Raw genomic sequence first — 19,888 nt, 5'->3', positions numbered from 1 at the left:
GAATAAAAGGTGGAGCACGAGAGCACACTCTGAGCGAGGCAAAGCACACAAAGGTACAACAGTTTTGAGTCGGCAGCTGAACATAGGGAGAAAGACGGCAAACCAAGAAGGGTTCATAAGAAGGAAATGACCCTTTACCTTTTCGGTAAGACGCTGTTACTTTCAAGAAACCTTCAAGGCAGAAAGCGTAAGGCCAGGAAACCAGACTGAAGAATCTTGCATTGAGTGTCGAAGATCCTGAGGACCCTCCCGCGTAACTACCCAAGGTGGGGAGGAGCAGCAGGTGCCGTGGTATCGTCCTTAAATCCAAGAAAAAAGAAGCGACAGATCAACACAGCCGGTGAGTTGGGGAGATCGATGCAAGACCAGTCTCTGTTGAAGTCCAGGTTGCAAACGGCAACAGTGTACAACGAGCGCTGGACCGAACATTGTTAAACGCATGTGATGAAAGGCGCTAGTAAAGCTAAACTGCTGATGAATGTTTGAACTTAAGAAGGAAAGATACAATATGATATGATATTATGATATTTTATTTATATCGCGCTCGTACACAAGTGTTTCAGAGCACGAAACAGCTTGGTCCGGCACTGTGAATGTGCTTAATCAAAGGTCTCTGTAAGGTATCCCGCCATGGGAAACGATAGTAGAATATTGATGTGAAATACAATTGTGTGAAGTGAATGGAAGTGGTCCTGCAACGGTTTAAACAAAACCCATTGCACATTCGAAAGTCTTTGATTATGATATCAAGAGTGTAGGATCCGAGCCCGAATGAGGGAGATCCATATGAAGAGGATTCTAGCCCGAACGAGGGGGACCCGAGGTCCGAGCCTGAACGAGGGCGACCATTTGTCAACTTGTGAATGAGAAACCCTGACAAAGGAAAGGAACTTTTGTGTTTTGTTTGTTACATCAGGCGCTCTGCAATACGAGACTGTCAATCGGAAAGATACTTGGGCGGAAGGTTCTGATACATATGATTTGAACTGTTACCTTGTGGCCAAGAAGCCAGAGTGTGTGCGAAGCTCGCACTTGCCCCGTGCTGAAAACATGTGGAAGGTGTAACGTGTAAGCACTGACCTTGTCTTCAGATAGTGAGACGGACGATAGCACAGAGCAGCCCTGAAAACCCTCGAGGTCCTGAATGAAACAGAGAACTGGAGGATCCTCCGGGATGCCAGCAGGGAAAAACCCTCTTGGGGTAGAAAAAACCCTGAAGCGGAAGGATCCGGGATGTGCAGAAACTTCGGTGTAGGCTATGAAGGATTCTGGTACAATATGTTCGGGGCTTCAGCAGTAGTCAGAGCTGGAGCAGTGGAAATGGCGTGGAAGGTAGTAGGAAGCGAGAGGGAGAAGCCAGGAGAAGAAAAGGGAGAAAGGATATGGAGAATAATAGGGCAGAAAACTGGAAATAACAAAAGGATGAAAAGAAAAGGGGCAAGACCGGCAATACCCATCAGAACGCTCGAATCCAAAGCGAAAGGGAGAATTGAGAGTGAGCAGAGCTCCACGGGCTCCGGTTACACCAAAAAAGAGAAGAAAGAGAAAGAAAAGAGAAATTAGTAGCATGTCAAGGCTTCACAGAAAATAGAAGCGACGCATCCACTTCTCGTTTCCGTGTTCCTTATGAGCCGGAGCTCCTCGGACCCACTAGTGTCACCGGCATCTGCGGAGTGCCCTCTTGAGTAACAACTAAACCATGCGATGGAGTCCACAACGAAGGGGCAGGCGGCCCCCATCTTGGTAGAAGTAATGTGCAGTAGAACGTTGTCTTTTCCATTTGCGCCATAAAGTCCATCTCTGATAAGGACGTTTCCCAGCTGAAGGGAAGCCAACTGCTCCACTGTCCTGACTTATTATTTCTTGAACACCTTTCTCTTACATACACCATTGTCCCACACCCTTTTGTATTTAGAAGTTAGAAGTAAGGATTGGCAATAGGTTTATTAAAAAAGGCCCTTATATTGTGACAAATTATTATTATTTGATGGTCGTAGCTTGCTCTCATCCTTATATTTAGGTTTAGAGAGGTGTTCAACCAACCCATTTGAAGTTCAATAAACACCCTTGAACTATGATCACTTGTGTCTGTCTTCACTGTTTGATAGCATGCCTTCCTTACACCACACAGATATCAGAGTAGTGTTGTGAGATCTTATTAATTAACCGTTGGAATGATGTGGGGGCCCCATGTAGTCCAGATAGGAGGGCTTTAAAGTGGAACACACCTAGGGGTGTGGCAAAGGCAGTTTTTTCTTTATCAGGACCATACAATGAAACCTGCCAATAGCCTTTTGTAAGGTCTATGGTAGAAAGATAGACAGCGAGAAGATAGCGTTGCCAAGCCGATCAATTAAATCATCAATACGGGGCATCGGGTAGGAATCAAAGGCAGATATGGCTTTGACATTCCTGAGGTCAATACAAAATCTCCAGCTCCCATAGGGTTTGGCCACTAATACGATGGGGGAAGACCAGGGGCTATTAGATGGATCAACAATATTGATTTCAAGCATCTGCTTAACCTCCTGGATGATGGTCGCTTTCCTTGCCTCGGGTAGTCTATAGGGTTTTAGGTGTACCACTTTGCCCTCAAGGGTGCAAATATAGTGGCATATTCCTTTCACTCTCCCTGGCTCCTCTTTGAATACATCAGTAAATTGGAGGAGTATGTCATAGAGATTTTGTTTCTGGTTATTACTAAGTTCAGGAGGTATAAGTACCTTTCTGTCAGAGTCATCAGCAAATAAACATTGCAGAATCGTGTTAGTGGACTCTGTAGTGTTTTCTTTCCATTCTATTAAAAGGTTGATATGGTATACCTGGGATTTCAGTCGGCGGTCAGGTTGGGAAGTATTATAGTAGTAGTTGATTCTTTATTTCAGATAATAAAATTCATAAACGTTACATCAAGTTAGCATCCATGAAAATAATACAATACAAAAATATGATCAATTTCTTAAAGGCATAAAGCAGTAATACATGTACAATTCGAATAAGAGGGATTAACAACCTCTATAACAAAAGCGCCTTACAATAGTGCTTAGCCTTTTAGACAAAGACTATACACATTTAGAACCACATATACATTAGTTATGTACTCTTAAACTGTTTTTCAAACAGAGGAACAATAATTATGGACTCTCTCATGTAACATTATTTAAGGTCTTGCTAATAACAATTAAAATGTTCCCATGACACATGTCTATGAAAGAATTTCCATTATTTATTTGATTGTAGTTAAAACACCTTACATACACAGATCCTTCACACAATTACATTCCCATCTGCTTGTCATCAGGTAATAAGCATGACAGAATGGTGGTAGTGGGCTCTGTAGGGTTTTCTTTCCATTCTTTTAAAAGGTTGATATGGTATACCTGGGTTTTCAATAGGCGGTCAGGTTAGGAAATGTTATAGTTACAGGGTCCTGTCTGTTCTAGCACCTCATAAGGCCTGTGCCATTTGGATATTAGTTTATTCGTCCTACAGAGAAAGATCTTAAGGTGATCTTTCGATTGTATGAGGTTTTCAGCTGTTCTTGTGCCTTGGCCATATGGGTTTGGACTATAGATCTTACTACAGTCATGTGTTCTTTTAGACGGTCGGGAGTTTGGGAGAGTGGAGTTGGGGCTTCCTTTCTTTCCTTCTAGGTCTCTCTCAACATATCCAGGATATCTTGGGGTTCCCACCTGCAAAGTAATTCAAATGGGGAGAATCCTATAGAAGCCTGGGTGGGTCTTTCTAACAGCAAATAAAGCCCAAGGTACCATCTGATCCCAATTTCCTTCTGTCTTGTTCCACTAGTTTCCGTAACATAGTTTTTAGGGTCTTATTAAACCTTTCCACAATGCCATCTGTCTGGGGATGGTATATTGAAGTAAGTTCTTAAGGTGGTACTATGTAATAGTTGTTTCACTTTCCCCATGAGTTTGCTCATGAATGTAGAGCACTGATCTGTTAAGATTTCTTTGCAAAACCCTACTCTCGAAAAGAAGAAGAGTAGGGTTTTCAGGATCTGCTGGGTGGTATTAATTCTAAGGGGAAAGGCTTCTGGATACTGTGTGTCATAATATGCTATTAGTATGTACTTGTTCCCCAACTTCGATGTTTCCAGGGGGCCTACATTGTCCATGCCAATTCTAGAAAACGGAACTTCATTGATTGGGAGTGGTTGTAAGGGTACTGGTGGTGGCATATGAGTGCTGGTCCTTTGGCAGATTGCACAAGACTGCACAAAGGTCTTAAGATCAGTGTGAATTCAGGGCCAGTAAAATATGTTGAGGATTTGTGCTTGGGTTTTTGTCTGCCCTAAGTGACCGTCCCTCAGATGGGAGTGGGCTATTTCCAAGACAACCTGTTTATGACTCTTGGGTATAACTAATTGTGTTCTAACCATGCCCTCTGAAGTGGTGTCTCCCCTGTACATCAACCCATGATCAAGAAAAACAGTCCTCCTTTCTCACAGCCTTCTCATTCTAGTATGATTTCCAGGAAGGTTTCAGCTAACGGTGGGTCATTCCTTTGGGCAAAGGCTAGGTCGGGAAGAGTTTCTGGTTCTTCATCCATAGCCCTTCTGGGCTTGGGTTTTTGTGGGGTGTCACGTGTTTCGTCAGCTTCCTCAGGTGCCTCACTCTGTTACTTCTTTTCCAGCCTGTTCCTTTACCCTAGGAAACATTGTTCTTTCGAGTACCCCCTGTACTGTTTTATCCCACTGACCTGGAAGAGATCTTTCCCATGGTTTTGTAGTAACACCTTTATTTCTCCCCTGAAGTCTGGTTAGCACCTACATTCCAGATTTCCATGCTAACCACCGACTTGGGAGCCAATCTGATGTATGTATGTGGGTGGGGGGTAGAATCAAGACTAGATCAGTAGGTATTAGTCTTCTTTCACCTGGGGAATAATCTCTTCCCTACTGCTGCAGATATCAAACCCAATAGAGCCTTCTGTGCCTACCGAGTGGTCTGACGCTTTGGGACTTATCTTCTCAAACATTTTGGTTCCCCAACTTGTATCCGTTGAGCCGCATCCCACTTCTGACACCATTTGTGAAGACATCATGAAGCAGACAGACAACACAATTAAAGTTTGGGCTCTAAACTTGTATTCAAAAGAAAAGAAGGTTGTAAAAAAGCCTCACTTGCCCTATGCTAAGGTGGGAGTTCCCTACATAAATACAACTACGGATAGTATGTGTTAGAAAGTTCAAAACAAATGTCTTTCTGTGTCCAAAACCTATACACACCCTCACATCTGTTTGTAAACAATTCGTAGGGATGTCAGCCTCAAAATGATAAGTGTTAAAATAAAGGTTCAGAGCTTCATACTGCTCTTGGTTTTCAAAGGGTTTTCGTTCCCCAAGGTTTAAATAGTTCACAGTGCAAAAGGGGGGTCCCTTCCCCATACTTTCAAGTCTTTCAACCGTTCCAACACAACACAATTCCTTGGGATAATTCAGAGCTCTTCTGGCTTGGTTACCTTTCACTAATTTCATAGAGTTCAATTCCTTAATTTCAAATCACAGAAGATGTCCTTTAGAATCAATCACAAACTTCTTTGTGGTGCTTTTAAGTGGCGTTTCCATAAATCGGCGTACTTGGGTTAGGCGCAGTTGTTGGACCACACAGTCCACCCATTGCAAGTCACGCAATCGGCACACCTAACTTGCTCCTTCTTTATATGCATGGTGCCAATGTTTCATCTCTACATGGTGCTTGGTTTATTCTCATTTCACATCCTCATGATGCTTTACCATTGCTTGTTTTGCCACCATTCACTTGTTCCACTTTCACATACTCTCTTATGTCCTTATGGCTCTTGCCAATGATTGTTCTCTAAAGCTACACAGTTCCTTTCATCGTATGATTCCACAAAGCTGCTTTCATTCATAACAGTATTCAACTGTGCTCGCTTTCATTCAGATCGGTATTCAAAATGTTTGCTTTAATTTAAATCGGTATTCAAAATGCTTGCTTCATTCAGATCGGTATTTATTAACTTTCTTATAAGTCTTACATGCTCGCCTGTCGTCCCGTTGTCCCCCTTCCTGGGCTGGCTCACTGGTCGATGCTTCTGGCTTTTCAGCGAGGCTTTGGGCTGCCACAAGCTTTCGCTCTCTTGTGCAGCGCCTTGCTCCATATCCACAGTGGCTCTCCGTTTGCTTCGCTCCCACCACCGATGTGTCTCTCGCAGCTCGGGCCTCACTTGCCACCTTGTCACACTGGTTCCTTTTCTGTATTCCACCACAGGCCTCCAGCTTCCTTTATCCTCACTTCCCGCTGCATACACTCGGCATTTTTCTGGGTTCCTTGAGCACCCTGTCTGCTATGCCCCTTTCCTCGACAGATCTGCTCTCGTCCAGCAGTCCATAGACCTGCTTCCACAGCAGACTCTATTTTCGCCATACTTCCTGCTTTTAAACCTCCCGTCAGGTTGATTGGTCCGAAAAGGACTAGACCGCTCATTGCCGAATGGAGGTTCTGCATTGGTCTTGCTTGCCTCCTCCTCGTCCCAGTACACAACTGGTGTATGTGTGTATGTGTGAGCCAATAAATGGAGGATGTATGGCTCTGGTTGGTCTCTTCCTCGTCCCAGTAACTGCCTGGTGTTAACTGGGAGAAGATCTACTGGAAAAATAGGGACTGGTGATAGCCTACAAAGGCTTGGGGGATGTTGAACTCATTATTAAAGGGAAATGGGGTATACTGTGTCTCATGTGAGGGTACCTCATCCCCACTCCCCGAGTCTCCTCCACTGAGGTGATCCTCCCTCGCATATCCACCCCCAGGGTCAGGATCCGATAGTGACAGCCTTTCCCTGGCCACCTGGGAGGAGGATATATTGGGGAAAGAAGTGAGGACACCCTAAGATTCGTCACACGTATCCGAGAGACAGAGAGAGAGAGAGAGAGAGACAGACAGAGAGAGAGACAGAAACAGAGACCAACCGGAATTGACATTGGCAATATGAGAATGTGGAATAAGACGTGTCTGCAAGTGGCCAGTGGTAGGAGTACAGATGGGACACCAGGTTACTTTGCCTTTTTGCTGCCTTTACTCCTTAATCACCCTTTATAACCAGCTGCTTTCTAAGATCTACCACTTAACACTGCGTGCACACACACACACACAAATATCCCGCAGACGGCCCCTACAGGCCTATCTTTCAGCACATCAACACTAATCAAGCTCTGTCTTTGCTCACCTCTTTAGCCCTCTCACACTACCCCCCAACGATCACCCACACCAGCGGTGAACTAGACCCAAAGCGCTGTTGTCTGTCAGATTTTGGGTCCTCATCTTTCGGATAACGCACTGCCAAGTGTTTCTGCCAAACCCGTACAAAGCATGTCAGCAGTAAGTACATGGGTACTTCCGACCTGCACCCATAAACATTACAGGATTCACATCTTCCTCTTCGCTGTGTCATTTTGCTTAGCCCTTGAATAGAGACTCAGTTAATATAATGTTTGCCCACTCGGATATGCAGCACTCTTTTTGGCCAAGGCATGATTGTCCAAGGTCCATCGACTCTGCTCGGCTGGATGGCCCACAATGTGTACTTTGAACCCTGATTTTCAGGGCATGCACAGTAAACCGGTATGAGAAACCTGGACATGTAACATCTGAGATACTATGGAAGTGTCGCCCCCTACATGCAGTTTAAAATGTTGGCTGGCTTGCAGTTTTTTTAATGGAAGGGGAAGAGAGAAAGAGAAGGGGTAGGCTTCCCCAAAGGCAAATAAATTGCACTACATTGGCTTTCACTAATTAAAAGCATTATACAAAAATAAAATCTGAGAATTAAGCAAAGTATACCTGAGTGACGTCTTGTGAGCATGGGGAAAAAGCGGTTTGTGTTTATTTAAACTGCATTTGGGGGGGGTGGCTAGGCAGCCATGGAATAGGCTGTGATCTCCGTGAGCTTCGTGATCCGGCGAACTAATCCGATGGAGAAATGTATATTTCTTTCACTTAAATGCAACTTTAAACATTGTGAATGTGCTGAGCAGAACGTGTGCAGGCCGACAGCGTGTCCCGAGTTCTGGAATGGGCGAATCGATGCATTTTATCCTATGGCCAGCCGCAACATGAACATTAAGATGGCGGCGGTCGAGAACAAAGGACTCCCAAGACGTGCATCCCAGTAATGAAGAAGCTGCCCCAGCCGATGGCTACAGTTGCGGATTAAACTATTTGGATTCATATGCAAAGGCAGTGCGGATCGGGTAGCTGTGAAAACAAGGGGCCTTCGCTGGTGCAGCTGGAGCACCGGTCATCCACCGGGAGCGCACTGAGCGGGTGGGCGAGCTGGGATCCGCCTGCAGAGTGTGACGGGACCGCAATGCACGGCACCCGTAACAACAGTTAAAGGAGGATTGTGTGGGCGTTGGGGGGGTGCTGGAAGCGCGAGGAGCAGCTAGGCCCTGCAGCACGAAGAGCCGCTGCAGCGGCGAATACACACTGTGACCCGCAGAGCGGGTCGGAAACGTTTGAGGCGGTCGCTGCCTGCCTCCAACAAAAGCTTTGTAAAGGCGATCTGCACATAGGGGGCTGCCCCCGCAGGGAATGGTAATGATCTGGCCCGCGACCGCACACCGACATATGCGCAAGTCGGAGGAGGCACAGGGCACATAAATCATAAGTAAAGGCGGTGCGGCTCCGGCGGCTTTTGAAAACAAGGGGCCCCCGCTGGTGCAGCTGGAACCCCGGTCATCTACCGGGAGCGCACCGAGCGTGTGGGCGAGCTGGAATCCGCCTGCGGTGTGTGATGGGACCGCAGTGCACAGCACCCGTAAAAAACATCAAAGGAAGATTGTGTGGGCATCGGGGGGTGCTGGAGGTTCTAGGAGCAGCCAGGCCCTGCAGCACGAAGAGCCGCTGCAGTGGCGAATACACACTGTGACCCGCCGAGCGGGTCAGAAACGTTCCAAGTGGGCGCTGCCTGCCTTGAACAAAAGCTCCGTAGAGCCGATCTGTACACCAGGGGCTGCCCCCGTAGGATATGATAATGAACTGGCCCGCTCACCGACATATGCGCAAGTCGGCGGAGACACAGAGCACATAATAGTGGACTGGGATCGAGAACAGTCCCAAGTGGTCCAGCGGAACGATTGAAGGAGAACGCACTGGCAGGCTGCAAACGACCTGTGCAATTGAGCACTATTGTACCATTTGATGTCGCACAGGGTGGCTACAAGGGATGAACAAATGACCAGTTGATAAGCGTGCTTAATATAAACCTCAGAGGTGCATTCAAACTCTTCCTGCATTATATGTGCCAACAAGAATTGCATATGTAAAATAAACGTGGGAGGACACAATCCACCTAGAAGCTATTGCGCGCGCCATAGCACAAGCAAGCTGGAAGATTGCTACCCCAACGACTTAAGAAACTGGAAGTGTCACAACAACAGCACATAGTCAAATTCAGACACGCAAGAAGGGTGGTGCTATGTCGACGAAGGGGTTGAGGACCAAGACCAAACAACCCACAATGGAGGTTTATGCAAAAGCGCAGAGTATCCCTAAAACACTTGCGCAGAGCACGGTCACAACTCCTGCTGAGGAGGCCCCTGACAGATACAAGCATCAGATCCTGGCAGCCATAACAGAAATGAGCACCAAATGGGGCTCGATAATGGTGGACTGGCGGACAGCCCTAAAGAATAAAATTGATGCGGTAGGGACTGAGCTAACCCTGCTACGACAAGATGTTATACAGAAGTCGGCACTAATAACGCAAAAGAGGTCCACGTGCTAAAACAGCAAGTTGCTAATCTTGAAAACCGTGTGGAGGAGGCGGAAGGAAGGGCGAGAAGAAACAACATACGGGTGGTCGGCCTGCCGGAGGGGGAGGAAGGCCAGGACCCCAGGAAATAGGAGCAGGCAAGCTCTCACAGGGGTTGACGGTGGAGCGAGCGCATCGCGCCCTAATGATAAAACCACGACCTGGGGCCCCGCCAAGACTGATAATTGCGAGGATCTTGAACTACAAAGACCAAGAGAAGATCCTGGAATATTTCCGCAAGGGCGGTACAATATAGAAAGCATCCACCAACATCACGGCGTACCCGGACTACACGATGCTGGTGCAGAGGCAGAGGTATAGCTATGTGGCCGTCAAAAGGAGGCTGCGTGCGGCTGGCATTAAGTATATGCTCCTGTACCCGGCTAAACTGAAGGTGTTGCACAAGAGCAAAGCATTTTTCTTTGACACACCGGAGGACGAGGGTCCTGGTTGGACCTGCAGGGTTGCCCAGAGCAAGAGGCAGATTGAGATCGTCAGGAAAATGACAACTGAAGAGCCTGTGTCCTGAACATTGTGGGGGTAAGTGGGAGGGGGGAATAGTGAGACCGAATGGACGTTGTGTAACATTCGGGACTTGTGCTCCGCATGGACTGGAATATAGTGGATAAAATGCTTGTAGAAGCTGCATAGTGTTAACATGAAGCGTAAAATTGAAATTAGGAGTAATGGGACAGTAGCAACCCACCCCTGAGAACTGGTAGTTGAGTGGCCACTAGGGCGACTTTACCCTACTGAGCCCTGAGCACAGGCTTGTGCGAGACAGGGTTAGATGTGGGGGTGCCTGAGATCCAGGGATGGAGCTGGGCGACAGTTAGGGGGGGTTTAGTTGGGGAAGGGTTGGGAGGGGGGAGGGGTGGGAAGGAGGGAGTCTGGTGTGTATGTAGTTGTTGGGAGTTTTAGTTTGAATATGAGCCTACATAGAAGAGCCGGATGGATGAATCTGTATTGCGCGGGCGGGAGGGATCGGTTAGAGGTTAGGAGGAGGATCTTTAACGAGCCATGGGTGAGCTGAAAATAATTATGTGGAATGTCAGGGGACTTAATAGTTATTTGAAAAGGAATAAGGTCATGCTGTATCTGCGAAGGCAAAAGATAGATATTGCACTGTTGCAGGAGACGCACCTGACATGGGAAAAGATGGAGACGGTGGTAAAGAAATGGAAAGGGGTTGTGGTGGGCTCATCATACTCTGCTTATGTTAGAGGAGTACTTACCTGGGTGGCGCCGCATGTCGCGTTCCAACTATTGCAGGAAGTGGCGGAGACGGATGGGCGGCTAGTCATATTGAGGGGGCTGGTTGAGAATAAAGAGATTAGTATCGTAAATACATATGCCCCCAACCAAAACACGGCAACATATTTTAGAACTCTGTGCACTAACCTTAGTAAGTGTGTGAGTAGTGCGGTGATCTGGGGCGGGGACTTTAACTGTGTGATGAACCCCAAGGTAGACAGATCGGATGACAAAATTAACAGACCCGCCCCAGCGGCTAAAGCACTGCGAACACTGTTAGACGACTTTGGTCTGGCAGATGTGTGGAGAACAAAATTCCCCCCAAGAGAGGCAATATTCACACTACTCTGCCCCGCAGCAGCTACACACGAGGCTGGACTATGTTTTTGTCACGTCGGATGTAATTACAGAGATTACCCAGATAGAATATAAGGCGAGGGTCCTTTCGGATCACTCGCCGCTGGTCCTCGGGTGGCAATACTGCCCCCGAGAGCACAGATTCCGACGTGGTGACTCCGAGCAGAGGCGCTTAAGGACCCAGTTTTTAGAGAGGACATGAGGGAAGAGATCATTAACTACTTTGAGGTGAACATGGGTAGCGTTGACTCGGCAAGCACGCAATGGGAAGCCTTCAAGGTGGTGATGCGGGGGGTTGCTATAGCTAAATCAAAGGGTCTGCAAGGCGGGATCCTGGCTGACCTACAAAGAACAGAAGGGGAACTGGAAAGAGCATTAAAGGGGGGAAGCGTGGATATGGAGCTGACACTTAAACTGCAGCAGGAATGTGTGGAGCACTGGGAAAGGCTCTGCAACTTCAATTATAAAAAATACATGGAGAGACAGCATGCGGGTGGGGATAAAACAGGACGCCTCTTAGCGTGGCTATATAAGAGCGAAACTCCCAGAACTCCTATCAGAACGATAACTAGGGAAGATGGTGAGGTAGTGGACACCCAGGAAGGAGTAAACACAGAGTTTGCGGATTATTACAGAATGCTGTATGAGGATGAGGAGGGCTGCAGCTGAGAGGAGATAACGGAAACATTAGACTGCCTAAGATAAGTGGAGAAGAGAAGGAGGAGCTAGATGCACCAATCGCTCTGGAAGAACTAGAAGAAGTGATGAGACAGTTGCCTACTAGCAAGACCCCGGGGGCGGATGGGTTCCCGAGTGAATTTTACAAAGTATACAGAGAGGAAGTGCTCCCTCCAATGTTAGAAATGCTCAATGAAGCTTATAAGATAGGACGGTTGCCGGAGTCGCTCAGAGAGGCGATTATAATACCGCTTCCCAAACCTAACAAACCAGGGCACAGCTGCGGCTCATACAGACCTTTGTCGATGCTAAACCAGGATAGCAAAATACTGACGGCTGTCCTGGCAAACAGATTGCAAAGAATAATTAGCAAATTGATAGACCCTGACCAGATGGGCTATGTCCCAAATAGGAACATAACCCATAATCACAGACGACTCCAACGGGTGATAGAATGGGGTAGTAAGACTGATGGACAAATGGCAATTGTGTCTCTAAACGCAGTAAAATCTTTCGACTCGGTCAAGTGGCCATGGCTGCTGGGGGCCCTGGAGGGATATGGGATAGGGCCTGGTTACATTCGGTGGGCGAAGATGTTATATAGTGAGCCGCTAGCTACAGTTCGAACGGGATCAGTGATATCTGAAAAGTGGCAACTTAGTAGAGGCACTAGGCAGGGGTGCCCCTGGTCCCCGATGCTTTACATTCTAGCCCTGGAGCCCCTAGCAATATACCTCAGGCAACAATATGATACAATAGGTATTGAGGTAGGGGGGAACGACACTTGATATCCCTATATGCAGATGATTTGTTACTATACTTGAGGTACCCGGAAGTACATCCTGGAGGTGATGGAGAGGTACGCGGGGCTGTCCGGGATAGCGGTTAAGCCACAGAAATCCAGCATTTTTCCGCTGGGCAGCTATGAGAGACCCCCTGTGGGACGGTTACCGGTGCTACAAATAGCGTGGGCGGTCAGCTCTTTCTCCGATACCTTGGGGTGGATGTGTACCACACGGTAGAAGAGGAGCATAGGCACAACACTGAGGTAGCTATTGTGAAAATCGAGAAATGTATGTGAACTTCTGGGGGAAGTTGCCCCTAGCAATGATGGGACGAGGTGCAATGCTGAAGATGGTGGTCCTACCTTGGCTCCTGCATTACTTTAGTAATATTCCATATATGATACCTAAGAAGTTTTTTGCTAAACTGAATAGTATGTGTAGGGACTTCCTGTGGCACGGTACTCGAAACAGAGTGGCGTTATGGAAGCTGCAGAACTTTTATGAAAAAGGGGGGATCAAACTGCCTAATTTTGAGGTTTATTATGTGGCGAGTCAGCTACAATATGTGGCCAAATGGCTCTCAGACGAAACAACCCCTGAACTAAGGTTGTTTGGGCATGATTGCGCCCCATTCCACTTGAAAGAAATGATCTGGCTGCCTGAGTCAGAAATGAGAGGGCACTCGAGAATGATGATGCTTGGGTGGAAAATGTTGCGTAGAGCATGCCGGATGATGGAGAACCCATTCCCGTGCTCCCAGCAGGTACCGCTGGTCGCATTGGCAGGGGAAGATAGGCAGCTGAGGGTGATCATTAGGACCCACTGGGAATTGGTGGGGTTGGTGACATTAGGGGATATATGGCAAGAGGGAACCATTAAGGATTTCAAAGCGCTTGGAGAAGAAACAGGGCTACATACGGGCCAATATATTACATATCATAGAGTGGTACGGAAAATTCGGAACACGTGGCCTGAAACCGTATTGGGAGAAGAACCGGATGCTATCATGGGGGCAATATATGACATATCTGAAGGGGGACATGAGATCTCTAGACTGTATGAGATGGTGATGAATAAGGTCGGGAAGGAGCTGACACAATTGAGACTAGACTGGGAAGCGGAAGTTGGAGCCCCGATAGAAGATGGGATGTGGGAACGTGCCCTGTGATACCACAAAAGGTGTCTAGGAATGCGAGACTAAAACAAATACAATTGTATGTGACACACAGAGCATACATGACACCTCTGAGGATATCCAGGTTTGCAAAGGCTGGTCGACAGGCATGCCCCAAATGCGACGAAGAAAAGGCTGACATGACACATATGTTTTGGTCATGCCCAGTAATTGGGTGTTTCTGGGGTGAAGTGGCACAGAAACTAGCGGAAAAGGGGGTTATGATCATCATAGACACAGCCTGGGCCTGCTTGCTGGGAGGGTTCCCCAGATCACAGAAACTTAAACATGTTGGAAAATTGAAAGTTTTAGCATACGTGCTTGCAAAAAGGATTGCCATGGGATGGAAAACGTGTCACAAGCCACGAGTGGAGGTGTGGTGGAGGGGTAGTGGAGGGAGTTGCAGAAATGGGCAGAGGCCGAAACGATAGTATGGCAAGAGGCGAGTAACGCAGGGGGGGAGGAGGAGGCGGGAACCCTGATGGCATGGAAACCATTAATAGCAGAATTATTTGGGACGATACAAGATCTGACAGAATCCATGGGAAGCGATACCCCGCCACGGGCAGCAAATACAGAGTGCAAGGTATAAATAGACTCATAAGGGGGGTGGGATGGGGGAGCAGTGAACATGATTAAGTAACGAACAATTGAACTATTGTACAATGCACTGCGTGTTTGGTTTGTATTGTTGTTTGGTTTGGAAAATCAATGAAACCTGTTTAAAAAAAAAACTGCATTTTCATTTATTATCCATATTGAATCATCAATCAAGCAACAAGGAAAATAAAATAAGGAATCAATTAAAAGTGAAAAGGGATCAGACTCGGAAATCATGCCACCACACTTTATGGTCACGTAGGCACCCAGGTGTACTGCTTAGCCCCAGCCAACCTGGACCCTCTCACCCCCATGACAAAAATCCAAATCAAATAGTATTTGGGCAATACATGCAAACCACACTGTTGCGAAACATTCTTTAACACCATAGGTCTGTACAGGTAGTGTTCTCGATCTTTCATGTAGTGTGCAAGTGGGGCCCAAGTCTTGAGGTAATTGGAGAATTTGTTGGAGATCATCGTTGAGGGTTTTTCCATGGTGAGAGTTTCCACCCTGTGAAGATAACATTCCTAAGCTGAGCTAAGGTTAAGAGTGCTGCACTCAACACATGAGATATCAGAGAAGCAGTTGGGCCCACCATTAAATAAATCCCTTCCTCGTCCCTGTTCCCAAGTGCAATTATCAAAGGACCTAAGGAAAGCTGCACTTCCAGGGTATCTTTAATGTGGCCCATCACCCCCTGTGCATGGGAATAGCTCTAACACACATACACAAAGTTTCCCACATTCCCTCCAACACTAGGAGAAGATTCTTGCAATGTTCCATTGAAACTCTGTGGAGTCATGTACCAGGAACACTCTTTAATGGTTCTGAACCTTGATCTTTTATGTGCTCTTTCTGAATATGTAGGTCCATGACTACTCAGAGATAATAATTCCCAACATATATGGCTGAGTTTCAATTTGGTAGGAGCTTCAAGAGGTTTATAGCATTGGGCCATGCAGTTACATGAAACACCTTCAGCAAATGACAGTTTCAACTCCATCGGAATTCTAATTCCACCTGTGGCAACTTCTTTGGGAGACATCCAGTATCTTAATTGTATTTTATGAAAGCGATCCCCTTAAGAGAGCTGTTGGCCTTGAATTCCTGTAATGTAAGTGGGATCTCCCCATCTTATCAATGCATTTCTTTTCATAGTTGCTTGTTGCACAGTATGCTATAGGTGTAGCTAGACATTTGAAATAACATGCTGCAATATACTAACTCAGTTTCCCCAAGTCCTTTTGACAGTGACCTCAATAGTTAATTATCTTTATTCCTCTTTCAAGTTAATGAGATTCTTTGCGATGTTACAGTGGTAGACTCAGGGCATTGTAGCCTAATCATTGTGCTTGTTGCTTCCCCCTTCGTTGCTGCACTACATGTAATTCAAACCAATGCCCTTCTCTTCCCCACGTAGGAGATCCAGGACCTTCTCACTTTTGGAAAGGTAGCCAAATTCCTGAAAACTCGATCCAAAAGGAAAGGCGCAGAACTGTCTCAGCTGGTTCTGCAGAGCATGGATAAAAAGTTTCAGAAGTTGAAGAGGAACAGCCCACAATACCAGCAGCAGGAGCGCTTGTACGAAGAGGCAATGGGAAATACTTTTTACAGTCTGATAGTAAGTATCTACCTGGATCAGTGGCAGGGCCACTCGTGCATAAATGCTACAAGCAGCCTCTCATCACAGCTGTAGCTGTGCATGCATACTTGCACATGTGTGTGTTTTGTAAAGTCGCATTAACACCCAAGTTCACGGGGGAGCTTGGCTATTTCCGGGCCACCAGCTGGAGCTAAAGTATGCCAGACTGAAGCAGGGACCTTGGCGAGGGATGGGGGGCACTAATGTCCAAGCCCGCCCATGCAATGCGATTAGCACACTGGCATAGTGCGCCAGGTGCTAATGGCATCTATTAGTGGTGGTTTTTATGGAGAAAAGGGGAAATATTTGCTTTGGTGAAGGGACATACACCCTTTCATCAAAGCGAAGGATTAACCAGTGCAAGATGCACCCCATGATAGATGCAATGCGGGGTTCGGAAGCAAGTCCTTTGTCGTTGTCTGTAGCAGCCGGGTGTGAGGAGGAAGATTGTGTTGGCAGGGCAGATAAGGTAGGTATGGGGAGAGGAGGGCAGATGGTGGGAGAGTAAGGACCCGGGGAAAGGCATTGGACAAGAAAGAACTTTAGGGAGCAGGCACAGAAAGGAGGAGCTAGAGCTGTCAACTGGCCTGCAAACAAATAACAAGCCCTTGAGGCCGAGAACAGGGTAGGCTAAGAAAAAAGGTCATCACTTGCAAAACAAACCTTTCATCTCCATGCAATTACTTTACTGAGGTCTGCTTCTGGCAGTGACAGGGCTTTGACCTCCTGTGACCTTCTAAAATGTGCACATTTCACCACCCAGAAGTATATCTCTGCGAAAAAAAGAAAAAAAAGGTTTAAGTGCTTTGGAATCAGGCACACACGTTATTGGTGGAGCTGGAATGAAAAAATAATTATAATTTCTGAAAATAAACCATGCACTGACATACACGTGTTTAGAATTGGGTTAACTGGAAGACCAGATAATTGTGTTCCCGCCTTCACTACATTTATTAATTACTGATATTTCCATTTGTCAAGAAAGTCACTGCTAGTGAAGACACTTTCTCAGAACCGTTTGGTACAAGATCACAAAGCACTCCAGTGCAATGTCATCACTTCTGAATACCTATATAAATGCTAACTCAAAAGTACAATGCAGTGCACTCTTTAGCTGAGTGATGCAAATAGGATGAAGTGATTGTCTTTCAAACTAATCACAATCACAAATCACAACTAAGTGTCACCTCTTTGGGGCAAATATACTTTTCGAAGGGATTGTGTCCTCCGACGTATTCCTTATCTTTGATATAATCCATTCCAGCTTGCTGGCCTCGGAAATTTCTCAGTAGAGGGCTCAGCGTGTCGACATCCCTCGAGACGGTGTCCCTCGACACCCTCCGTATCGGCGCCGATGTCATCCTGAGTGTAAATAGACTTGTGCAGCGTCCGTTGCTCAGTTCCGTTTTTCCGCGCTTCGTGTGCCTTGGAAACGTAACGCTCGGTTTGTTTTCTTCATAAAAACCTTCTTATTCTTCGAAAGATATTTGGTTTTACACGATGGCATCTTCATCCGAACCATCGACTCCTCGGTCCGGTTTCAAAAAATGTTGCGACTGTGGAAAGAAAATGTCTTTAACGGATCCTCACAGGATCTGTTTGTGGTGCCTAGGATCGGAGCATCACTGTTCAGAGTGTGAGGACTGTATGTCCATGACGGCGAAAGCTTTGACGGAGCGTAAGGGGAAGTTAGAAAGAGGTAAGGCTTTTAAAACTTCTACCCCTTCAAAAGTTTCTTCGGCTGACTCGAGGCATTCGTCTCCTCGTTGTCAAAAGAAACACTTCTGTTCGAAATCTCGAAGCGGTTCCCATCATTCTTCGAGATCAAGACACTCCAAAAAGAGGCGTCATAGATCTCCTCCTTCCACTTCCTCTAGTTCCCCAGAAAGGGTTACCTGCCCAACGAAACACAGCTCTCAGGCTAAGTGGGAGGAATTCCGCAAAAAAAATGCTTAGCGTCTTCGAGAAAGCGGCCTCGACCCCCTCGGAGACGTCTAAGGGTGATAACCTGGGTGAAAGACCCGAAAAATCAAAACGCTGCGAGTCATTGAACCCGGCGAGTAAAAATACTCGAGAGCACAATGAACCCTCGAGCAAAGGCAATAAGACTACATCGTCGACGCCGTTGTCGAAGATTCCTTCGACTCACAAATCTGCGTCATAAATCGGTTTCATCGACGCCGTCTTCGACGCCGTTGTCGACCCCGATAAAGGACAAGCCTAGAACTGCCTAGAACTGCCACTATGTCACAGGCAGTAGAGATGTCGAAAGCCCCGACCACGACGTCGAGAGCGCCATCGACAATCTCGACGGTGCCGAGTAGGATTCCGATCCTCTCGAGTTCATCGAGGCCTTTTCCGACGTTTTCAACGCCCTTTTCAGGATTGTCGAAGCCTATGATGTCCACGTCGACAACCACAACGTTTCCTCAGGCAGTAACAACACATTTGGCTCCTTCTTCTCTAGAAATGGGGTTTACACCATATCCTAGGTCTGATTACTTTAGAGCCTTGTCCTCCATATATAAGGAAGGGGAGGACTCTGACAATGAGACGCATTTTGGTCTGCAAAGGACTACAATACTCATCCCAGAGGAATTAATCTCTGAAGAAAATAGGTTAAAAGATCTTCAGGAGTCTCTACATGAGGCAAATGGTATAGATACTTCTTCAGAAGTAGAGTTTGCTAAACCAGACCCTGGAGAACATGCTGAGATACCGTATAGGGCTCTTATGGCTAGAATAATTGAATTTATGGGGTGGACTACACCTGCTCCTTGTTTTCAGCGAGATGACCTTACTGATATATTGGATAAAGGACCCCAGGAAGACCCCGTTGTTCCTTTTCATGCTGCTCTGCAAAGAAAAATATCTGCAAATTGGGAAACTCCTGAAGTTATCCCTGCAATAAATAAAAAACTCTCTGCTAAATACAGAGTATCAGCTTCAGATCCTGAATATCTAAGCAAGCATCGAACTCCGGAGAGTTTAGTTGTGCAGGCAGCGACTTCATCAAACAGTAAGTCGGCATACCCTACCATTCCACAAGACAGAGATGATAAAAGATTTGACGCCATGTCAAAAAAAGTCTTTTTGGCATGTAGTATGGCGCTTAAATCTACCAACGCCACTTGCACGCTAGCAAGATTCAGCCACAGACTGGGAGTGTGCTTCATCTGCTGCTGACTGTCTCCCAGAAGGAGGAGAACGGGAAGCATTCTTAAACATCATCAGGGATGGAAAGGATGCAATTTGTGAGTCCCTTCAAACAGGCATTGACTCTGCTGACAGTATCAGCAGGGCCATAGCGGCAAGTACCACAATACGCAGATTTGCATGGTTGCGGAAGTCTGGGTTTGCTCCAGCTGTGCAAGCCACACTTCTAAATGTGCCCTTTGACGGCACTTCTCTATTTGGAAAGAAGGCTGATGACAGCCTGGAGAAATTGCAAACATCCAAAGCAGCAGCGAAATCCCTTGGGGCTGCAATCCGGCAAACTCCAAATCGTCCTTCAGGTATATCCTGGAGGGGTAAGTCCTTTCGTTTTTACTCCGCATTCGGAAAAGGCAGAGGACAGCCAGCTCAAAGGGGCCAGAGACGATT

General features: G+C 46.7%; 1 protein-coding gene across 1 annotated transcript in view; it reads left to right on the top strand.

The window, feature by feature from the left end:
* LOC138488252 (uncharacterized) overlaps positions 1-19,888 on the top strand; it is a 2,582,589-nt gene that overhangs the window by 2,486,443 nt on the left and 76,258 nt on the right. The window contains exon 29 of the mRNA XM_069615092.1: positions 16,064-16,264. Coding sequence (XP_069471193.1) covers positions 16,064-16,264 — 201 coding nt within the window. The remainder of the gene's footprint in view (positions 1-16,063; positions 16,265-19,888) is intronic.

This window comes from Ambystoma mexicanum, chromosome 9 (genome assembly GCF_040938575.1).
Source record: "Ambystoma mexicanum isolate Mex_15411 chromosome 9, UKY_AmexF1_1, whole genome shotgun sequence".
NCBI classification, from domain to species: domain Eukaryota; kingdom Metazoa; phylum Chordata; class Amphibia; order Caudata; family Ambystomatidae; genus Ambystoma; species Ambystoma mexicanum.
Note: the sequence above shows the minus strand (reverse complement) of the source record. Positions and strands in the feature narration are given on the sequence as shown.